Genomic DNA, 22,562 nt, shown 5'->3' with positions numbered 1-22,562 from the left:
GCTGCCCAGATTTCTCTTTTTGAAGCCCTTATTTAATGCTTAGTGAATGTGGAAATCTGTCATTGTGCTTCTCCTGGTTTAGTACAGGAGGTAAAACCTTTTGCTCAGGCAAGGATAGAAGAGTGTCTGGAGCGTGCAATGCCATAGCCATATGGTTTTTGCAGAAACTGAGCTTTCACTTTTGCAGAATCCAAAAATTTTCTTTCTAAAACAAACCTCCAGCTCTGGGCTGGCTACAGTAATGCTCTCCAAAGATGGCAGTCCAGAACTTTCTAAACCCACAGCAGCATTACAGCTATGGACAAGTGTGTTAAATTCTCTACCAGCAAATGATGAGTTAGGATTCAACTGGATACAACAGGATATCTTGAATAATTTCTCTTGTTGTCCAGAATTGTAAATAGCAAAGGAAGTGGGCTGACTGGGGCTGTAGCTTTACCTACAAGGTCAAGCAGTGATAAGACCTTGTCAGCACCCTGGGAAGTAGCCGATGGGTAAAGAAGTGAGCCTCTCTGGAGCACTTCTCCCTAACAGATTAGCAGCTGCTGTAGCATCGTTTCCTACAAACTGAGTAGTCTGGGCCTGGATTAGAAAGTGATGTGGGATTAGTGTGCTGTTGATTAACACCTGCAGCTGGTGGAACCTGTGCCCTCTGCTCTCCCATCAGTTGTCTTGGCTGTCACACCTGTCCTGAGGAAAGCCCTGTGGAAGGAGCTTTGCGCTGGTATTCAGGACGCTGGAGGCCTCCGTGAAACTGCAAATCCTTTCTAAGTTGTTGCCACCTTTAGAAAGCAAAGGGCTGCACAGTCTAATGGACCAGCTTCCTGCTGCTCTTTCTTTCTCTCTCCCTGTGTTTCTCTAACTTTCTTTCTTTCTCTTTCTCCCTCCCTCTGTTCCTCTATTTCTTTCTCTCTCTGTTCCTCTATTTCCTTCTCTTTCTCTCTCCCTCTGTTTCGCTGACTCTCTTTCCCTCTATTTCTTTCTGTCCCCCTCTGTTTCTCTATTTCTTTCTCTTTCCTTCTGTTTCCCTCTAACTCTACTTCCCTCTCACTGTATTTTGCCCTATTTCTTGCTCTCTTTCTTTCTCTGTCTCTCTCTTCCTGTATTTCCCTTTCTCTTAATTAAAAATAATTTAAAACTTTTAAACATTTAAATAAAAAAATTTACTCCCTGGGAGCCTGAAATTTTCTACTGCTGCACCAGACATATAGTGCTTTTTCTTCTTTTTTATATGTGCCCCACCGGCAAGGCACAAGGCGGCAGCACTGCCAGGGGCCGGCTCAGCGCTGGCTGCAGTACTGCGCTGTGCCCACAAGGCGGCAGCACTGCCATTGCCGGCTCGGGGGCTGGCAGCAGTACCGCGCTGTGCCCACAAGGCGGCAGCACTGCCATTGCCGGCTCGGGCTGGCTGCAGTACCGCGCTGTGCCACAAGGCGGCAGCACTGCCATTGCCGGCTCGGGGCGGCTGCAGTACCGCGCTGTGTCCACAAGGCGGCAGCACTGCCATTGCCGGCTCGGGGGCTGGCTGCAGTACCGCGCTGTGTCCACAAGGCGGCAGCACTGCGCCGATATCAGCCCGGGGCTGCGGCGCTTTGGGGACACAGAGAGAGAAGCGAAGGCAAAAAGCAACGAGTCCCATCCCTTCAAAAAATCCTCCTAAAAGAATGCCCCAAGAAACCCTGACCAAAACTAAAAGAACCCCTGTCTCTAACCAAATACAAACAAAAAAAAACTTCTTTAAATAAAAGTCTATTTCTTCATATTTAATTTATATTCATATTTATAATCCATATATATTTTATATATTCAATAAAGGTCTTATTATAACATATATGCAATATTATTTTTATTATTTATTATATGCATAATCTTTATGTTGCTAATATTTTTTCTATTTTATGTATACCTATACCTTATTATATATTTGTATGTTTCTAGTTTTAATATTATTTATTTAAAAGCTCCACCTCTAACTAAATACAAACAAAAAAAACCTTTATTTTAAATGATACTTAAATATATGTTTCTATTTATATTTTTCATATTTATATCTTTAATATATCTCACCAAGATAGGGGACAGTCAGGGAGGAGCACTGGTCAGCACTCAGACTGGGCAGGGCTCCTTTAGGACTAGAATATTTACAGGTAGAAGCAATTCCCTCCTTTGCATCTCGTTTTAATTTAACCCCCCAAAACTCAATTCATACCACAAGGAATGTGCAGTCCTGCCTTTTCCCTGTACAGTGTTTGTACAGAGGACCTGGGCCCAGCAGGCACTTATGAGTCATTGAATAAATCCTGGTTTACATTCCAAAGGTTCTCCTTCTGGCACTGCATGCTTGCAGATCTGAGCTGGCACGTTCGACTCCCCTCACGGCCACAGTCAAGAACAATTGATCAGATTTTGCAGAGAATTCCCATTAAAACTCAGCTATAATCAGTTAAAAAAAATTCTTCTGAACCTGATTTCCTTTTCTAGTATAATTTATTGATTTCTATCTCAAGGAGCATCTCAGATTAGTCTATAGTAGGAAAGCTGAAGGAGCATCGGGAATTTTCGCACCTGTCATATGTGATGAAGTTCCTGTTTTATGCTTATCCTACATTCATGCCTAGTGAAAAATACAGATGGTGCTGGTTTGTATTTCTGAAATCTTGCATTAGCAGTTTCCATCTTTGTAGTAGCACAAGTTGGGGATGGGGGGGAATACAGGAACGTTTATAATCGGGGTGAAATCTTTGTGTGTGCTACGTAGGTATCAAGTAGGTGCCTCAAGAAAGCACCAAAATCCCCAAGCACCAAATTCCCCTCGCACCTGGGCTGGCTGTCCCACAGCTCAAGTAGAAGAGTCCTCCAGCAGCTCAGGGGAGCAGCAGCCCTCCTGCTGATGCACAGAAATGGGTCAGTGCCCCAAATGTGTGCTTTGGAAATCTGAGCTGGGTTCCTAAATGGTGTCAGAACTCTTTCTAATAGAGCTCTGGTGGCTGAGGGATGTACGTGGGAAGGGTTTGCCTGCCACAAACTGGACTTGTTGATCATCTGAGCTCTGTTCAGGGGCAGTCCGGGAGCCTGTTCCTTTCCCCTCCCCAAGGGCAGAGTGCTGGTGAGGGTGGAGCTGGAGGCTGTGTCTGCCCCGACAGCCGGTACCGTGGGGCTGCGGATGCTGCTGCCAGCGTGGGCTTGTCTGAGCCGGGCCTTGTGCCTCTTCCAGGTGTCCCTGCTGCAGTCACAGCTGGCCCGGGACCGACAGCACCGGCAGAACTACACTGAGAGCTGCTCAAGGACAAGGCAGGAGCTGTCAGACCTCAGCAGGAGCTCTCCTGCTCCTTTGCAGCTCTACTCAAGCTGCTCTTGTGGAACGGAGATTGAAGCTGCATTGATCTCTGAACTGATGTCACTTGGCAGGGACATCCTTGGGCCATCGGTCTCTGCAGAGACAGGCCCTGGAGAAGGTAGGTGCAGCTCTTCTCTTCCACGGAGGATTTGTGTCCCGCCAGTTCCTGTCAACTGGGACACAGAAGTCCTCTGTAGGACACAGAAGAATGCTATCAAAGATGAGGGCAAAAAATACTTACCAAAGCTTTTCCAAGCAGACCCATTTGGTTCTTGAATGCTGAGCCTTAAAACTGGTGCTGTCTAGACCAGACAGTTGGAACTCATGCTCTGAGCCAGGGCCCTGCCTGGCACGGCTGTGGGGACACGGGGGAGGCAGGGCAGGTGCCAGGGCCAGCAGGAAGCTGGGATGGGGAGAGCCTGGGAGGGCCATTCCACCAGCCCCTGGAACGATGGGCTTTGCACCATGGCAACCGTCAACAGGCCATGGAATGTTGGAATGCTGGGGTTTGGACCCTGGCAACAATCGACAGCTCCTGGCTCATTGGGGTTTGGACCCTGGAGCTGTCAACAGCTCGTGACCATTGGGGCTCAGACCTTGCAAAGGCCAACGGCACCTTGCTTGTGTGCTATTGACCTTGTGAAGGCCAAGAGCCTTTGGAGATTGGGGTTAGACCCTGCAAAGGCCAAGGGCCTTTGGAGATTGGGGTTAGACCCTGCAAAGGCCAAGAGCCTTTGGAGATTGGGGTTAGACCCTGCAAAGGCCAAGAGCCTTTGGGCACTGGGGTTTAGACCCTGCAAAAGCCAACACCTTTGGAGATTTGGGTTCAGACCCTGCAAAAGCCAACACCTTTGGAGATTTGGGTTCAGGCCCTGCAAAGGCCAAGGGCCTTTGGAGATTGGGGTTTAGACCCTGCAAAGGCCAAGGGCCTTTGAGCACTGGGGTTTAGACACTGCAAAAGCCAACACCTTTGGAGATTTGGGTTCAGACCCTACAAAGGCCAACACCTTTGGAGATTGGGGTTTAGACCCTGCAAAGGCCAAGAGCCTTTGGGCACTGGGGTTTAGACCCTGCAAAGGCCAAGGGCCTTTGGGCACTGGGGTTTAGACCCTTCAAAAATCAACGACCTTTGGACACTGGGATTTGGTCACCAAAGGGGCAGATGGACACCCGGCGGGTGAGTGAAAAAGCCACTGCTCTCCATGTGCCAGGCCCGGCAGGGGCCCGGCTGGGCCTGGGCTGTGCCTCAGGGAATGGTTTCCTTTGGGAATAGCAAGGGATTAACAGTTGGCTGTTCCAGTGCTGGCAGCAGCTTTGGTGCTTGCTGTGGGGACAGGCCTGGGAAGGAATGGGGGGCTCCTGGCCATCCCAGAGCACAGCCACATCTCCTGCTCCATCCTTGTCCCACTGGAGGCTGTGGGCACAAACAAGGGAGCAGCTTTTCATTGCCTTCCCTTCAGCCCAATTTACAGCACAGCCTCAGTGCTTCCCAAAGGCAAGAAAGGGTTTCTCCCTGACATCTCCAAGATGATCCCCAGAGGCCCAGAGGAGGCCATGGGGATGATAGGAAGATGCTCCAAGGGCTGGAGCACCTGCACCAAGGGAAAAGGATGCAAGAGTTGGGGTTGTCCAGCCTGGAGAAGGTTCCAGGGTGACCTTAGAGCCCCTTCCAATGCCTGAGGGGGCTGCAAGAGAGCTGGAGAGGGACTTGAGCCAGGGGCCTGCAGGGACAGGACAAGGAACAGTGGCTTCCCACTGAGACATGGCACGGGTGGATGGGATATTGGGAGGGAATTCTGCCCTGTGAGGGTGCTGAGGCCCTGGTACAGATTGCCCAGAGAAGCTGTGATTGCCCCTGGATCCCTGGGAGTGTTCAAGGCCAAACTGGACTGGGCTCTGGGCAACTCCCCTTCTGCTGTTCTTAGAAGTGATGAGACACCTTCCAGCATGTTCGTTTGTGCTGCTGTCAAACTACTGGGCTGGAAATATTCCAAAGGAGGGGAGGAAGAGCTCAGCTGGAATTGCTGTGCTCTGGGACAGCCTGGGAGGCACTGAGAGGTGGCTGCCTCAGGAGCAGCCATGCAGTCTGAGTGTGCTCTGCCCTGTGCTCTTCCAGGGAGCTCGAGGCCTTTCTCACCGGGGACGCTCCTCCAGATCCCCTGAGGTGAGTAAACAGTGCTGAGCTGGTGGGATTTTTAAACTGGTTCTCCATGAATGGAAGCTGGTTCTTGTGAGATCAGAAGAGGCATCTCAGTGGCACTTTGGAATAGGAACAGATTACCTGAATAACAGCTGGATGTGGGCTTTCAGGTGCTGTTAGACGACAGTGACAGCATGGGCAATTCCATCATCTGCACTGACAGTCCTGGGAACATGTTCTCAACTCTGACATCCATTGATGAACAGGATCCCTTGGAATTGGTTCAGGAAGCCACAGAGAATTGTGGGCGCTTGCAGCAATATTTTGAGCAAATGGCAGAGAAATACCAAAGACTCAGAAGCCGTCAGCAGCACATAGACTGTCTGCTAGAAGAAATCAGAAGGTGAGCGTTTTCTCCTCTTCCTTCTGCGTTCCAGAAACAATCTGCTTCCAGGCCTGGGAGTTCAGAGGAGTCCTGGGTGAAGAAATCCCCTTCCCTACCATGCATAGGCCTCAGTGTGGCTCTTGAGTATCATCCTGTCTGGGTTTTTCATGCTCTACTGTGGCTCCCAAGGCTGGCTAGGCAATGCAGAGCCATGTTGGAAGAGAAGATTTCTTCTTCTCCCCATGCTGCTTCCCTGAATTCTGTTCTTTGTGTGCCCCTGCCCAGCTACTGCTTCTCACCGAAGAAGGCAAAATCCTGCCTTCCTTTCCCTTTGCCTCTGGAGGATTTCCTTAGGAGGGAAAGAGCAAGGTCTTCCTTAGCCCACTGTGCCCGGCTCCATCCTGGAGTGCTGGAAATGGAATCAGTGACTCTTCAGGCTGCTTTGTTCCTCTGACTGAGCCTTGTCCCTGCAGTGACTGTGAAAACGTGGAGAAGTCCAAGGAAAAGGTGCAGCAATTCATTGGAATCCCAGAGCCAGGAGCCTTGACACTGTGCCAGAAGAACACCAAGCAGCAGAAGGAGGAAGCGTCAGCCCAGGCAGAAAAGGCAGAGCAGAAGGACAGGATGGAGGTTGGTTTTGGAGATAAGACGGATTTTTCACTAAAAACTTGCCTTGCCCGTTCTTGCATAGTGGAGGACTTGGCTGCACTCGAGGGAGAAGACAAATCAGTGCAGAGTGAGCTGGAAGTCAAGACACAGACATTGGAGGAATTGCAGCTTCAGAGGGATCTGCTGGAGCAAGAGAGGGATGATGTTACCACAGCTCTGGACATCTTATTCCTAGGCAGCACCTGTGAGAGTGGGAGTTGTGCCAGCCAGATGAGCCCAGATGCAGTTTCTGGCAGTAGAAGACAGGGACACTGCTGTACACACCTGGCTCAAGATGCTCCACGCATTTCTTAGCCAGAGATAGACATGGTGATGAGCAATGTTCTATATGCTTCTGCAAAATTTGTTTCTTTGGGCAGCTTCAGAGCCTCAAAAACAGGGATCAGAGCTAGGAAAGGGTCAGGAGCACAGATGTGACAAGGAGTGGCTGAGGGAGGTCCCCTGCCCAACAGTCCTTGTGACTGGGGCATCAGAGAGGGGAAAGGTGACACCTCCTGTTCTGAGTGGTTGGAATAAATGTTTAGAAAGGTCTTTCCCAACAGAAATTAATCCATGAGCCTGTGATTCTTGCACCTGCTAAGCCTCCATTTAAATTCCCTGACAGGACATGGTTTCTGGAGCACAGAAAGCCAGTGTTGTTGTCTTTTCAGGCTGGGGTTTGTGGGAGGGATGAAGCTTCACATTTTTCAGTGAGGAGCTTGCCTGGGACTTAATCTTGAAGATTTTTTCCTCCCCTCCTCAGGCAAGTGAGCGTGAAAGGCACCATGCAGAGATGCAGGAGACACTGGAACAATGGGAAAAAGAGAAGGCAGAGAGAGAGCAAGAGCACCAGAAGATTCTGTCTGAGATGAGGCAGAAATTTGCCACTTTGGAGGCCCAACAAGAAGCAGAACAAACAAGATTTGAAAATGCCAAGCGAGAGGTGATTATACTGAAACAAGAACTGGTGTGATTTTTTGCAAGGCTGGAGCTGTGGGAGATGACAGGATATGAGGCTGTGTGGAGCATGTCCTCCGTGTCTTCTACATTGAATCTGGGGTGCTGAAAAGTGAACGGGGCTATCTTTGGCACCAGGAATGAGCCCTCTGATAGGAAGCCAGGCAGAAACATCAGCTTTCAGCTGAGATTTGTGTGCTGCTGTTGTGCTCTGTTTTTCTAAGACGTACTTCAGAGTATCTTCACCGTTGTCTTCCCACTCCCCTTTTGCTTTGTACTGGTGGGTTTTCATTGCCAAAGTGAGTTTAAAAGACTTTTCTTTTGTGGGCATGGGGAGGGTGCAGCAGCAGTGCTGACGCAAAAGAGAAAAATCTTTTTAAACCTCATCTGGAGTATTTCTGAGCAGTAACCCAGAGATGTCTTCGGGGCTGTGTTCTAATCCCTTCCTGGGAAGCTGTGGCTGCCCCGGGGCAGAGTGGCCCAGGGGAGCAGCAGCCGAGTGCTCTGAGAGTGTGTGAGCCCTTCAGTCTCTGCCTCTTGCCACACAGGGCAAACATTGCAGGGCAAATGTGAAGCTCTCTGCTCCTTCCTTCTGTGCAGGTGCTGCTGGAAGAGCAGAATGAGAGGAGTGCTTTATCAGAGGCACTGCTCCAGACTCGGGGAGAGCTCAGCCAAGCCTGCCAGCAGATCCAGCAGCTCAGGCAGGAGTTGAAAGAGCAGCAAGAGAAGGAGCAGGTAAGTCTGAGTAGGCAGGGAACGGAGTGCTGGGCAGTGACAAGGGCACAAGAGGCAGCTCCTGGGACTGAGGAGGCAAGGGCTGCTTCAGGCCCTGGGACCACAGAGCCTGGCATGCTCCAGAGCTCAGCCCCAGGAAGGAGGGCTTGCAGAGGAAGCAGAGCTGGCTAGAGAGGTCAAAATAATTAGCTAAAGGAATGGGATTTTGAGACAGTGTGGAAAGTAGAAAAAGCTGAGCATGAGGGCAGGTCCCAGGAAGTTGCTCTGCATTTTGTTGCCAGACCATCAAGGCAGAGCTGCAAGCTGAGCTGCAGGAAGCTCGGAGTGAAATCCAGGCAGCGCAGAGGAGGCACAAGGAAGAGCTGCAAGGCGTCAGGGAGGAAATGAATCTCCTCCTTGAGCAGAGGGACGCTGTACAAAAGCAGGTGAGCAAAACAGCAGTAGCACCACAGTCATCCAGGGAGGGATCTGTGGCCTTCTTGCTTTTCCATGGCAGAGCAGCAGCTGATGGGGTGATCCCTGGGGCTGCCTGGTCCTGTGCTGTCCATGGCAGCTGCTCTGAAGGACACTCAGTGCTCTGCTTAATCTCCCTGCTGCCCTGGACAGCTGGGCTAGTGCTCTGGCTTGTTGGCCAGCAACCATCAGCATGGATTCCTGCTGGCCTCTTCTTGCTAGCCTTGGTTTGGGAGGTGCTTTTTTAGGTGCCCTTGGTGGCCCACTTAGAGATTGAAACAAGCTGTCCATATCCATTGTGAATCTGGTGCTGTCAGGACTGGGAGAAATGGGAAGTTGTCTACTACCTTTTTCTCACAGTTTCTGCTGTGGCTGACAGTGACAAGCTGTGGCTGTAGCCTCTGACTGCTTTGTTCTGTTTGACTGGAGGTGGGAGAGTTGACATCTCAGCTGGCAGCCTCCCAAGAGTCCCAGGAAGCGATTGTCCAGAGAGCACAGAAGGATGTGAGCTGGGCACAGGATCAGTCAAGGCAGAAGCTGTTGGAGGTTGAACACACCAAGAAGCAGCTGGAAGAGGCAGAACATCAGAACAAGGAGCTGCAAGTGCACCTGCAGAACCTGGAGAGGGAATGGAGTCAATGGAAAGAAGTGGCTCAGCAAAATTCAGAATTGCAGGCTTCTGTGAATGTCCTAGAGAGGGAAAAAGCCAGGTAAATGAAAGCCTGTAGGATTCTGCATTGTGGTGAAGGGATTCCCTCTTTGCCATCTTTGCACCTCCCAGGGGCTCTGGCAGCATTTCCCAAGTGGCTGATTCTGACCTTTACGTGCTGATACATTTCATTTTCTGAATGTTGTGTGTCATTTTCTTTTCCTTTAAGCCATCAGTTAAAGTTTTTCTGAAGGCAGAGGCTTTTGATGTACCACATTCTCTTAAAATCCATTTATGGCCCGGATTGCTGATCTAGGCCAGATTGTCCTCGAAGGCACCCAAGAAACAAGAAGGTCTCTGTTGCATCATTCCTCAGAAAATACCCTCCACTGCTTGGAGGGTGTCTGGCAGGATCCCTGGCACTCTCCACAGTCACAGGCATTACTGACTGTACAAAGATTGCAAGAAACAAGACCAAGGTTAGGGGGGCTCCTCCAGCTGATCAAATCCTGCCAGTCTTCAGTGCCGCAGGATTCTTCTTCCAAGAAGAAGACAAAGGAAGGCAAGGGGACTCTTGCTTGCCTGGAGGTTTCTGCATCTTCCATCAGTGCTTCCATTGTGCTCTGTGGATGATACAGCTATACCTGTAAAGGGCCCCAAGGACCTCATGTCATCTTCCCCTGAGATAAGAAACCCTTTCTTATGATAACTCGTGTTACAGAAATCTTCACCCCCCCTACAGAAACACCTGGATTTTTTTAGAATTCCTATTGGACTCTATTAAATGATTGGTCTTTTCTCACCTAGAATCTTAAAGTAATTGGATAGTTTTCAACTTATAATTTTACTGATTAGATTTCAATTCTCCTCCCTATAAAAACCACTTGTTATGCTATATATTTGGATTTTGCTACTGGAACTCTTTGAAGATATAAAGTGATCTTCAGAACCTCTGCTGCGATCCCAAGATCGCTTTCCTAGCTAGCTAGGAATGTGTGCAAGCTCACAAAAGCGCTGCCTAACTGTTTGGCATCTTGTTGGGCAACTGTTTCTGCATCTTCCATCAGGTTATGCTCCAAGCCTCTGTAGCCACTTCTGCTTTCAGCCTTTGTTTCTCCAGCTGAAAGTCGGATGGGTGCTGGTGAATCTTTGGGAAAGTCTCAAGGATCCCCTGGCTGTAGGGTGCTGCTCGTCCTACCTGGGCATACAAGATGGGGGAAGGAAATGTTTCTTCCATGTTGACTAAACCTCTCCCCTTGGAGCATGGTTAGTCAGAAGAAAATTGTTTCTCTCCCCTAATGTCTTCATTGCAAGATTTTGTTAGGTTTGTATTCACATTCCCATCTGAAAAAGAAGCCAGGGCATGTATGCAGGGACTCCCTGTTATTTCAGGAACAAAAGGAATGTGGGCACATGCTGGGCTGTGACTGCAGGGGGAACAAACAGCCAAGTTGTTTAGACAAAGCTCATCAGACAGAGCAGTTTTTCCCGAGGTGGTGCAAGTCCTAAGAGTTTATAAAATGTCATACCATGTAGTAATGAGTTGCATGCCTTCCTTCTAGGCTGATTCTGTCTCTGGAGGAAAAGATCCTGTGCCTCAGAACGCTGGAAGAAAAGAACCTGGAACTGAACAATCAGGTGTCTCAGTTTCATTCTGCTCTTCAGGAGACTGAGCAGCTCTGTTCTGAGCATAGAAGAGAACTGCAGGAGCTCAACAGCCAGGTAAGCTGTGCACTGGCATCCTCTTCTCCATGGACACACACTACCACCTTTGGCTTGGAGGCCCTAACCTCTTTCCCCTCCCAGTAGCATCCACTGCTGCTGTGTTCTGCCCATGGCTGCTGCTGCACCCTGAGGCCAAGGCTGGACCTGGTGTATGCTGCCAATGTTTTCCCCCATTCTCTTGTGGGTCCCAGCAGGAAATCTGGGAGGAGAAGCAGCAGCAGACTCCTTTGGAGCTTCTCTGTCCCTGTGTTAGCAGAGTTGTCCCAGATGGAGTTGGTGCCTGAGCAATGAGGGGACACAGATGTGGCTATGGCAGGCTGGGCAGGGCACTTGCACCGCAGCCAGTTCAGGCAGTGTTCAGAGCTGCAGCCTCAAGGGTGTCCATTGCCTTCCTTTCCCTGTTTTCTCCACTTTTGTCTCCAATGGAATCCTTGGTTCTGCACCTTCTGCTTCCTGCGACCTTTTTGCCTGAAGTCCTTTCTCCTTCATTGCTCTCCCTACTGCCCGCTCTGCTGCCTCAGGAGCAGCCCTGTTCCTGAGGATCTGTGCATCCATTTCCAGACCTGGGCCATGGTGGAGGCAGTGACAGAGAAGGCAGCTTGTCAGGCAAGTCAAGAGAAGCAGCTGCTGGAAACTGAGGTGTCTGAGCTGCGTGTGAGGCTCCAAAGCTCTGAGGAAAGAGCAGAGGCCATGGCCACACAGTGTAAGGCCGTGGAGCTGGAGCTGAGGAAGATGCAGGCTCAGAGAGACCAACTAAATGCCTGCAAACAGGAGCTGCAGAAGAAGTTGGAGGAAAGTGAGCAAGGTACAGCTTCTCTCCCATCCATTCACTGCCCTATCCTGTCTCAGCAGTGGGGATTTCTGATCCCATGCACAGGAAAAGGGGAGTGCCCAGAAAGGGCAGATGGGAAAACACAACCTGCAGGAGATTTATCCATTGTAGTGTCAGTGAAAGCTTTTTCTCAAGAAAGATGCCATGGCTGGCAGTGCCATCTGCCTGTGCTATGGCTGATCCTGTGCACAGTTGATGCCTTTCAGGTACCATGTCTGTGCTAAGCAGCTGTAGCTGGATGCCTCAGCTCGATTCCCCCAAACTCCAGGCCTGCCAGAGCCTCCAGGCTATTGATCCCTCTGGAGCAGGGCTGCACAGGCATGCCTGCTCCTTTGTCTCTCTTGGATTGCTCACCTTGCACAAGTGCAAGAGCAAATACTTTCCTATTCCTCTGAACCTTGCCCCTTTCATTCCTGCTTTTCTCTTTGCCAGGAAATTTCCTTGATTTCTGTCAGCTTTGGAGCCTTGTGGGCTTAGGGCCTGTCAAACAGAGGCAAGCAGAGAAGACAGTGCTGTTGTCTCTACAGGATGCACATCAGTTTGTCTTTGCTTTGCTTTTCCTCTTCTCCTTCTCTGCTGCAGTGTTGTGGAGGGCACAACACCAGAAGACCACTCAACAAACTGCCCAGAATAAAGAGGCCATTGCCCTGCAGGAAGAGGCTGTGACTCTTCGTCAGGAGGTGGCATCTCTGCAGAGGAAATTGGAGAGCCTGGAGAAGGAAAGGAAGGATGTGCTGGTGAGATTGGCAGATGACACAAAGGGCCATTTCCTAGATCTGTTTGGACCTGGTCTTAATAGTTTTAAGGAGCACCTTTTTCCAGCTTAGCTTTTCTAATTTCAATCTTCTGAATAAGGTGGAAAGGATGTTGTAGTCATATCAAAGCCGTTTAGTGCTGGGGCTGCTGATTTTTCTCCATGACGGAGTTCTGTGCCCTAGAAGCATGAGTTCTCAATGTCCACACTGTCTCTACTGGCATTTCATGGTTTGGGCAATTCCTTGTGTGCTGAGACATGTTCAGATTAATAAATATCTGGACCTGGAAGGAGGGGTGAGAAGAGCAAGTTTGCTGTTCATAGAAAGGTGTTTGGCCTTGGCCATCTGAGAGCAGCCAGTGGGGAGAGAAGAGAGGAAAGCCAAGTGCTGATGCAGAGAAGGAAGTGTGCCTGCAAGGGGGAACTGGTCGTGAGTGGCAGCAGAGAATGACAGCCTGATCTGGCCAGTGCTGCTCCAAGACAGGGCAGTGGGGCTCTCGGGACGGTGCCATGGAAACTCTACACAGGAGAGGTGGAAAACCACTGCTGTTGCCCCAGCCCCAGGGAATGGAATGCTGGGGCTGTTTGCTCTTCCCTTCCTCCCTGCTGGAGGGCACACCCTCATGGCACTGCCTAAATCCTGCTTAGCATGGACTTGAAATCCTGGCTGCAGTTCTGGCAGCTCCTCCCCAAAGGAACACTGGGGTGGAGCTGCAAGTAGTCGGGGAAGGGCAGGAAGGAAGCTGGGATGGGCTCAGTGAGCTGGGAAAATGCAGCATCAAAGGGGGTCCAGCAAAGGTCTGCAGCATCCTGCATGGCAGAGAGAGAGGGGCAGCCTGTGCCTGCCCCTGGGACAGGAGTCCAGATCTGGTATGAGAAGCAAACCGAGAGAGGGAATGAGTGACCCTTTTCCTCCCTCTTTTGCAGCATGAACGGGAATTGTACCAGCAGCAGATGAGATATCTGGAAAAGAAGAATGAAATGCATGCAGCTGAGATGAGAAATCATGGGGAAAACAGTCAACAATTGGAAGTGGAGAGGGAAGGCATGCAGGAAGAGTTAGAGCATGGGACTGCTGCTTTGAAGAAATGGATAGACAGTGCTCAAGTCCTGAGGGCTGCACTGAACAAGAGTGAGATGTCCAAAGGGACTCTGAAGAAACATTTGGACATCCTGAAGGAAAAGACTTGTATCCAGGTACACACTGGCATTGCCCTTCAGTCCACTGCAACATCCCTGAATTATTCCAGTGATGTTTCCCATAAAGAATTGGGACCCTCTATCCATGTCAGTCCAGGCCTGCTTGGGCAAAGCAGCCTGGGCTGCAGCAGGCAACCTTGTCTGTGTGCCTGGCTCTATTCAGAGAGCATTGACTGCCAGCTTGCTGTTCAGATCATCTCCTGGCCAAAGGCTGGGCATGGGGAACTGCTTCTCCTGTGCCCTGGCAAGGGGAGGCAACACGTGGGGATTTGGATTAGGTGCGAGAAGGAATGGAGCAGGTGAGCTGAGCAATGAACTAAACTGAGCAGAGTTTTGTACTGAGAAGGCTGAACAGCAGCTGCACTGCTGGTGCTTTGAGGATGCTTCCTGTGATGGAGATTTCTGAGGTACAGCTTGTGTGGTGTTTGAAATAAGGGAATCATCTCCTCTCTGTATCCCCAGCCGGCTTTTGAAGCACAAGTGAAGCAGCTGTTCTGTATGTCAGACGCCAGCCTGGAATCTGAGCAACCGGCTGCATCACCAGAAAAGGAGAAGACAGAGTGGCCTGAATGGAGCACTGAGCCCAGGAGAACTGGCGAGCAGGTAAAATGGTCTTTTGCTGGCTCTGCAAAGCCTCAGGCTCCTCTGGAATACAAGTCCACGGTGTCCGGAAAGAGGAGTTGGAGGAGTTTCAAGGCGTCAGCAGTGCTTGAAGGCTCATTCTGCCCCTGGGCTTGGTTGCTTGGTTGTTCTCTGCTCCCGTGTGGAATGCTCTGAAGTTTGGGAGAGGAAGAGTTTGCTCCCTGACCCTGGGCTGCCTGTGCAGGGGTTTGCTGTTGAAATCAGCTCCAGGCCAAAAGCTGGGCATGGGGAGCTGTTTCTCCTGTGCTCCAGCAAGGCTAGCACACAGGTGAGGGTTCGGATTCTGTGTGCAAAAGAATGGATCATGTGAGCAGTGTGATGAACTAAACTGCGCAGAGTTTTGTAGCAAGGACTGAACATCAGCTGCACTGTTGGTGCTTAGAGTACATTGTATAGGCAGTTGTGGAAGATGCAGTATTTTTGGGTGACGACACAGAGTCTGGAGTAGGGATGTTTGTTGGGAAGGTGCTGTCTGGTCCCAGGCAAGGCACAGGGCCTGACAAAGCACTTCCAAGGGAACAGTGCCAGAGGCTCTTGGAGCCCAGGCTATCAGAGCTGCATGGGGCAGATGCTGTGAAACGTTGAGCCCAGAGCACAGGTGCTCCTTGTCCTCTGGCTGCCTGTGAGGTGGCACTGGCTGGCTCTGCACAGCGCTACCGAGGGAGGGCTCGAGCTCTACCTTGTCCTGCTTCCAGGCTTCTCAGGAGCAAGAGTCGTTGAGCCGGGCTCTGGAGCAGCTGCACCAGGAATCCTCTGGCCAAGGGCACGCACTGGCCCAGGTGTGCAGAGAGAAGGAGCTGCTGGGCCAGGAGAAGGCTGCCCTTGAGGGCCAATTGGCAGCCATGGAGCAGCAGCAACATGACCTATGCAAGGAGCTGGCAGAGACCAGGTAAAGGCAGGGAGCAGACCCCTTCAGATGTTTTTACATTTCATGGCGAGAACACATATACGAGTCTCAAGAAAATAAAAATATGCCACAAAGTGAAGGTTATTTTTCTGACACCTATAGCCAGCAAAGCTCTCGTGAGCCTTGGGCTCCTGTTTGTGCTGCCAAGCACATTCCTGTGGGAAGTCGAAAGCAAGCCACTCAGCCCTGAATTGAGTAGTAGTTAAACCATGCAGCTGTTGAGTGAAACCTCAAGTTTCTTATGGGTTTGGTTCCTTGTTCTGGGCATTGAATATCCCTCGTTCCTTACCAAGTAGCTTGATGTGATCCCGATCTTCAGAACTGAAGCTTCATCTTCAGCATTCCAGGCTCTTACCTTGGGACATTGGGAGTAGCATGCTGACATTCAAGGTGAAGCCAGAGGCTCCTGCTGAAAATCTTGAGGGCTTTCAGCTTCCAAGCCCACTCTTGAAAAGTGTGGGGCAAGACCTAGAGCTGCTTAGAGAGCAGCAGGGAAACTCTTTGGAATTCTTAACAGCCTCTGGGGATTCTTGCTGACTGTTGATGGGCACCCACCTGCCAAACCCACCAAGGTCCCTTTGGATGGTCCCTCTTACCCTGCAAAGAAGGACAAGTCACTTGGACTACTGCCTGCTTAGCCAGCAATACTAAAGTAAAGGTGGCAAGTCTACTTCATGACCTTGCATGAGTTTAAACTGCAGTCTCTGCATTCAAGTAGTTGTTCAGACAAAAGGGTGTTCTGATTTTTTACAAGTGCTGCCATGACTATGAGCTTTTACTGTATCATGCAAAGTAGTTCTGAAGTCTCTTAAATACAGGGTGTCTGGAAGATGATGTGCCTCTATGTCCATTATGAAGAGCATTAAAACGTCAGGAGTCAGCCAGGACAAGAGTCTGTTCTGTCCCCCTGCAGAGCAGCTTGGAAATGCTGATGAGAGAAGGGCTGTGAGCAGAGTCTGGGCTTTTGCTCGTCAGCCCAGCAGCCCAGTTTGGGCACAGCTACCCTGTGTCATAGGTCAGGAACAGCAACTGAAGGTTTGGCTGTTGAGGTCCAGTTGGGCTGGGCTGTCTGTGCTATGCCAGGCCATAAGGAGAGCCTGGGCACTCCCTCAGAGGGCCCTGCTTTGCCATGTAAAATGGCACAAACGTGCCTTCTCTGGACAAGTTTCCATGTTACTCCTTTTCCATACTCAGCAGTGGAGATCTTGAGCCACGTCATCCTGGAATAACCAGCTGTGGGTGTCAGGAGCAAGCAACTCATGTCTCTCTGTATTTGCAACTTGTAGGTCAGCAAAGGAGAGCCTGGAATCCAGCCTGTTTGCTGCTCAGCAGCAGGTATCTCAGCTGGAGATCACCAGGAACCATCTGGAGGCTCAAATGCTCACAGTCATGCAGGCCAAGGAGGTGATACAAGGTGAGAACCTCGTGTGCTTTGTTTGTGGTGCTGCCCCTGACTAGAGAAGCTAAGCACCCTGTCCAGCCACCTCTGTCCACAGGGCTTCAGAGGAGTGGTGGGGCTGGAGGCACTGAAAGGGCCTGAGGTCAGTCAAGTCACTAAAGACTCTGACTCTTGCTGTTGGTCACGTTTGCAGGAGAAGTGAAGTGCCTGCAACGTGAGCTGGAAGCAGAGAGAGCTCTCAGGAGGCAGGAACAGGAAGGCACAGCTCAGCAGCTCTTGCAGGCAGAGCAGCAGCATCAAGAAAGCCTCAGGCTGCAGAGAACTGCTCAACAACTGGAACTAAACAAGCTCCTGCAAGACCTGGTAGGGGACAGTACGCTTCCGAATTGTCCAAGCTGGCCCTGTGGGTTGGTTTAGCACAGGCAGAGCCTGAGGGTGTGCAAGGACAGCAATCCTCTGCCAGAGGCCTCCTGCTGCTGGGCGGGGCAGCAGAGCCAGTGGCTCGGGCTTGGAGGCGAGTGAAGGCCCCAGCATGGTGCAGGGGCAGGAAATGCAGCCACAGCTTCAGTGAGGGCATAAGATGAGTTCCAGAGCAGGTTGGGCAGTGCCCAAGGGCAGGATCGTCCCCGAGTCCCAGCTGCCACAGGGCAGATGCCAACGTGGGGAAGGTGCCAACGTGGGGAGATGCCAACATGGGGAGATGCCAACGTGGAGCAGAAGCCAACAGTGCTGCCAGCTACAGGCATGGGAACTCGGTTCCTCCCTTGCTGTGCATCAAGGGTGGACACAGGTATCAGCTTTGGGCTCAAGGCAAGTGGAACAGGCCCCTTGTGTCCGGTGCTTCAGTCCCTGTGACTGGGGCATCAGAGAGGGGAAAGTGACACCTCCTGTTCTGAGTGGTTGGAATAAATGTTTAGAAAGGTCTTTCTCAACAGAAAGGATTCCATGAGTCTGATTCTTGCACCTGCTGAGCCTCCTTTCATATTCCCTGACAGGTCATGTTTTCTGGAGTGCAGAAAGCCAGTGTTGTTGTCTTTTCAGGCTGGGGTTTGTGGGAGGGATGAAGCTTCACATTTTTCAGTGAGGAGCTTGCCTGGGACTTAATCTTGAAGATTTTTTCCTCCCCTCCTCAGGCAAGTGAGCGTGAAAGGCACCATGCAGAGATGCAGGAGCAATGGGAAAAAGAGAAGGCAGAGAGAGAGCAAGAGCACCAGAAGATTCTGTCTGAGATGAGGCAGAAATTTGCCACTTTGGAGGCCCAACAAGAAGCAGAACAAACAAGATTTGAAAATGCCAAGCGAGAGGTGATTATACTGAAACAAGAACTGGTGTGATTTTTTGCAAGGCTGGAGCTGTGGGAGATGACAGGATATGAGGCTGTGTGGAGCATGTCCTCCGTGTCTTCTACATTGAATCTGGGGTGCTGAAAAGTGAACGGGGCTATCTTTGGCACCAGGAATGAGCCCTCTGATAGGAAGCCAGGCAGAAACATCAGCTTTCAGCTGAGATTTGTGTGCTGCTGTTGTGCTCTGTTTTTCTAAGACGTACTTCAGAGTATCTTCACCGTTGTCTTCCCACTCCCCTTTTGCTTTGTACTGGTGGGTTTTCATTGCCAAAGTGAGTTTAAAAGACTTTTCTTTTGTGGGCATGGGGAGGGTGCAGCAGCAGTGCTGACGCAAAAGAGAAAAATCTTTTTAAACCTCATCTGGAGTATTTCTGAGCAGTAACCCAGAGATGTCTTCGGGTCTGTGTTCTAATCCCTTCCTGGGAAGCTGTGGCTGCCCCGGGGCAGAGTGGCCCAGGGGAGCAGCAGCCAAGTGCTCTGAGAGTGTGTGAGCCCTTCAGTCTCTGCCTCTTGCCACACAGGGCAAACATTGCAGGGCAAATGTGAAGCTCTCTGCTCCTTCCTTCTGTGCAGGTGCTGCTGGAAGAGCAGAATGAGAGGAGTGCTTTATCAGAGGCACTGCTCCAGACTCGGGGAGAGCTCAGCCAAGCCTGCCAGCAGATCCAGCAGCTCAGGCAGGAGTTGAAAGAGCAGCAAGAGAAGGAGCAGGTAAGTCTGAGTAGGCAGGGAACGGAGTGCTGGGCAGTGACAAGGGCACAAGAGGCAGCTCCTGGGACTGAGGAGGCAAGGGCTGCTTCAGGCCCTGGGACCACAGAGCCTGGCATGCTCCAGAGCTCAGCCCCAGGAAGGAGGGCTTGCAGAGGAAGCAGAGCTGGCTAGAGAGGTCAAAATAATTAGCTAAAGGAATGGGATTTTGAGACAGTGTGGAAAGTAGAAAAAGCTGAGCATGAGGGCAGGTCCCAGGAAGTTGCTCTGCATTTTGTTGCCAGACCATCAAGGCAGAGCTGCAAGCTGAGCTGCAGGAAGCTCGGAGTGAAATCCAGGCAGCGCAGAGGAGGCACAAGGAAGAGCTGCAAGGCGTCAGGGAGGAAATGAATCTCCTCCTTGAGCAGAGGGACGCTGTACAAAAGCAGGTGAGCAAAACAGCAGTAGCACCACAGTCATCCAGGGAGGGATCTGTGGCCTTCTTGCTTTTCCATGGCAGAGCAGCAGCTGATGGGGTGATCCCTGGGGCTGCCTGGTCCTGTGCTGTCCATGGCAGCTGCTCTGAAGGACACTCAGTGCTCTGCTTAATCTCCCTGCTGCCCTGGACAGCTGGGCTAGTGCTCTGGCTTGTTGGCCAGCAACCATCAGCATGGATTCCTGCTGGCCTCTTCTTGCTAGCCTTGGTTTGGGAGGTGCTTTTTTAGGTGCCCTTGGTGGCCCACTTAGAGATTGAAACAAGCTGTCCATATCCATTGTGAATCTGGTGCTGTCAGGACTGGGAGAAATGGGAAGTTGTCTACTACCTTTTTCTCACAGTTTCTGCTGTGGCTGACAGTGACAAGCTGTGGCTGTAGCCTCTGACTGCTTTGTTCTGTTTGACTGGAGGTGGGAGAGTTGACATCTCAGCTGGCAGCCTCCCAAGAGTCCCAGGAAGCGATTGTCCAGAGAGCACAGAAGGATGTGAGCTGGGCACAGGATCAGTCAAGGCAGAAGCTGTTGGAGGTTGAACACACCAAGAAGCAGCTGGAAGAGGCAGAACATCAGAACAAGGAGCTGCAAGTGCACCTGCAGAACCTGGAGAGGGAATGGAGTCAATGGAAAGAAGTGGCTCAGCAAAATTCAGAATTGCAGGCTTCTGTGAATGTCCTAGAGAGGGAAAAAGCCAGGTAAATGAAAGCCTGTAGGATTCTGCATTGTGGTGAAGGGATTCCCTCTTTGCCATCTTTGCACCTCCCAGGGGCTCTGGCAGCATTTCCCAAGTGGCTGATTCTGACCTTTACGTGCTGATACATTTCATTTTCTGAATGTTGTGTGTCATTTTCTTTTCCTTTAAGCCATCAGTTAAAGTTTTTCTGAAGGCAGAGGCTTTTGATGTACCACATTCTCTTAAAATCCATTTATGGCCCGGATTGCTGATCTAGGCCAGATTGTCCTCGAAGGCACCCAAGAAACAAGAAGGTCTCTGTTGCATCATTCCTCAGAAAATACCCCCCACTGCCTGGAGGGTGTCTGGCAGGATCCCTGACACTCTCCACAGTCACAGGCATTACTGACTGTACAAAGATTGCAAGAAACAAGACCAAGGTTAGGGGGGCTCCTCCAGCTGATCAAATCCTGCCAGTCTTCAGTGCCGCAGGATTCTTCTTCCAAGAAGAAGACAAAGGAAGGCAAGGGGACTCTTGCTTGCCTGGAGGTTTCTGCATCTTCCATCAGGTTGTGCTCCAAGCCTCTGTAGCCACTTCTGCTTTCAGCCCTTGTTTCTCCAGCTGAAAGTAGGATGGATGCTGGTGAATCTTTGGGAAAGTCTCAGGAATTCCCTGGCTGTAGGGTGCTGCTCGTCCTACCTGGGCATACAAGATGGGGGAAGAAAATGTTTCTTCCATGTTGACTAAACCTCTCCCCTTGGAGCATGGTTAGTCAGAAGAAAATTGTTTCTCTCCCCTAATGTCTTCATTGCAAGATTTTGTTAGGTTTGTATTCACATTCCCATCTGAAAAAGAAGCCAGGGCATGTATGCAGGGACTCCCTGTTATTTCAGGAACAAAAGGAATGTGGGCACATGCTGGGCTGTGACTGCAGGGGGAGCAAACAGCCAAGTTGTTTAGACAAAGCTCATCAGACAGAGCAGTTTTTCCCGAGGTGGTGCAAGTCCTAAGAGTTTATAAAATGTCATACCATGTAGTAATGAGTTGCATGCCTTCCTTCTAGGCTGATTCTGTCTCTGGAGGAAAAGAACCTGTGCCTCAGGACGCTGGAAGAAAAGAACCTGGAACTGAACAATCAGGTGTCTCAGTTTCATTCTGCTCTTCAGGAGAATGAGCGACTCCGTTCCAAGCACGGAAGAGAACTGCTGGAGCTCAACAGCCAGGTAAGCTGTGCACTGGCATCCTCTTCTCCATGGACACACACTACCACCTTTGGCTTGGAGGCCCTAACCTCTTTCCCCTCCCAGTAGCATCCACTGCTGCTGTGTTCTGCCCATGGCTGCTGCTGCACCCTGAGGCCAAGGCTGGACCTGGTGTATGCTGCCAATGTTTTCCCCCATTCTCTTGTGGGTCCCAGCAGGAAATCTGGGAGGAGAAGCAGCAGCAGACTCCTTTGGAGCTTCTCTGTCCCTGTGTTAGCAGAGTTGTCCCAGATGGAGTTGGTGCCTGAGCAATGAGGGGACACAGATGTGGCTATGGCAGGCTGGGCAGGGCGCTTGCACCGCAGCCAGTTCAGGCAGTGTTCAGAGCTGCAGCCTCAAGGGTGTCCATTGCCTTCCTTTCCCTGTTTTCTCCACTTTTGTCTCCAATGGAATCCTTGGTTCTGCGCCTTCTGCTTTCTGCATGCAGCCCTGTCCCTGAGGCTCTGTGCATCCATTTCCAGATCCAGGCCCTGCAGGACACAGTGCTGGAGATGGAGGCTGCCCAGGCCACTCGAGAGAAAGAGCTGCTGCAGGAGCTGGAGGAGTCCCGAGCAGGAGAACGGTGCTTGAAGGCCTCTGTGCATGCGCTGGAGACTGAAGTGTCCCAGCTGCATGTGAGTCTCCAGAGATGTGATGACAAAGTTCTTGCCTTGGACAGACAATGTAACACCTCAGAGCTGGAGCTGAGGAAGGCAAAGGCTCAGATGGACAAACTCAGAACCCACAATCAGGAGCTGCAGAAGAAGTTGGAGGAAAGTGAGCAAGGTACAACTTCTGCTCTCCCACCCGTTGCCACATCCTGTCTTGCTAGTGAAGATCTCTGATGGCACACTGAGGAAAAGTGCCCAGAAAAGGCAGTGGGGAAAAAAACATCCAGCAGGAGATTTATCCATTGTAGTGCCAGTGAAAGCTTTTTCTCAAGAAAGATGCCATGGCTGGCAGTGCCATCTGCCTGTGCTATGGCTGATCCTGTGCACAGTTGATGCCTTTCAAGTACCATGTCTGTGCTAAGCAGCTGTAGCTGGATGCCTCAGCTCGATTCCCCCAAACTCCAGGCCTGCCAGAGCCTCCAGGCTATTGATCCCTCTGGAGCAGGGCTGCACAGGCATGCCTGCTCCTTTGTCTCTCTTGGATTGCTCACCCTGCACAAGTGCAAGAGCATATACATTTTCCTATTCCTCTGTAGCTTGCCCCTTTCATTCCTGCTTTTTTCTCTTCCGGGAAGTATCCTTGATTTCTGTCACGTTTGGAGCCCTTGTGGGCTTAGGGCCTGTCAAACACAGACAGGCAGTGAAGACAGTGCTGTTGTCTCTGCAGGATGCACATCAGTTTGCCTTTGCTT

The 22,562-nt window shown here is 50.9% G+C and overlaps 1 protein-coding gene across 1 annotated transcript; it reads left to right on the top strand.

The window, feature by feature from the left end:
• Positions 1-4,499: 4,499 nt before the first annotated feature.
• Positions 4,500-21,659, top strand: LOC130261530 (centrosome-associated protein CEP250-like). Its single transcript, XM_056507838.1, has 22 exons — positions 4,500-4,514; positions 5,454-5,501; positions 5,648-5,880; positions 6,336-6,492; positions 7,274-7,453; positions 8,068-8,202; positions 8,484-8,627; positions 9,085-9,365; positions 10,867-11,026; positions 11,591-11,834; positions 12,444-12,598; positions 13,543-13,812; positions 14,278-14,418; positions 15,153-15,346; positions 16,651-16,778; positions 16,957-17,126; positions 17,897-18,067; positions 18,682-18,816; positions 19,098-19,241; positions 19,699-19,979; positions 21,022-21,181; positions 21,648-21,659. Exons 1-22 carry the CDS (start codon positions 4,500-4,502, stop codon positions 21,657-21,659), a joined length of 3,558 nt encoding a protein of 1,185 aa, XP_056363813.1.
• The last annotated feature ends 903 nt before the right edge of the window (positions 21,660-22,562 follow it).

The sequence above is a fragment of the Oenanthe melanoleuca genome, chromosome 20 (genome assembly GCF_029582105.1).
Source record: "Oenanthe melanoleuca isolate GR-GAL-2019-014 chromosome 20, OMel1.0, whole genome shotgun sequence".
Lineage (NCBI taxonomy): Eukaryota > Metazoa > Chordata > Aves > Passeriformes > Muscicapidae > Oenanthe > Oenanthe melanoleuca.
The sequence above is the reverse complement of the archived record's forward strand: the minus strand, read 5'-3'. Positions and strand labels throughout refer to the sequence as shown.

Bases quoted from the DNA above. Each gene is read 5' to 3' on its own strand.
- LOC130261530 (XM_056507838.1), top strand. The intron at 8,628-9,084 runs GTGAGCAAAACA...GTTTGACTGGAG, and splicing joins GGGACGCTGTACAAAAGCAG to GTGGGAGAGTTGACATCTCA. The intron at 19,980-21,021 runs GTAAATGAAAGC...CCTTCCTTCTAG, and splicing joins CTAGAGAGGGAAAAAGCCAG to GCTGATTCTGTCTCTGGAGG.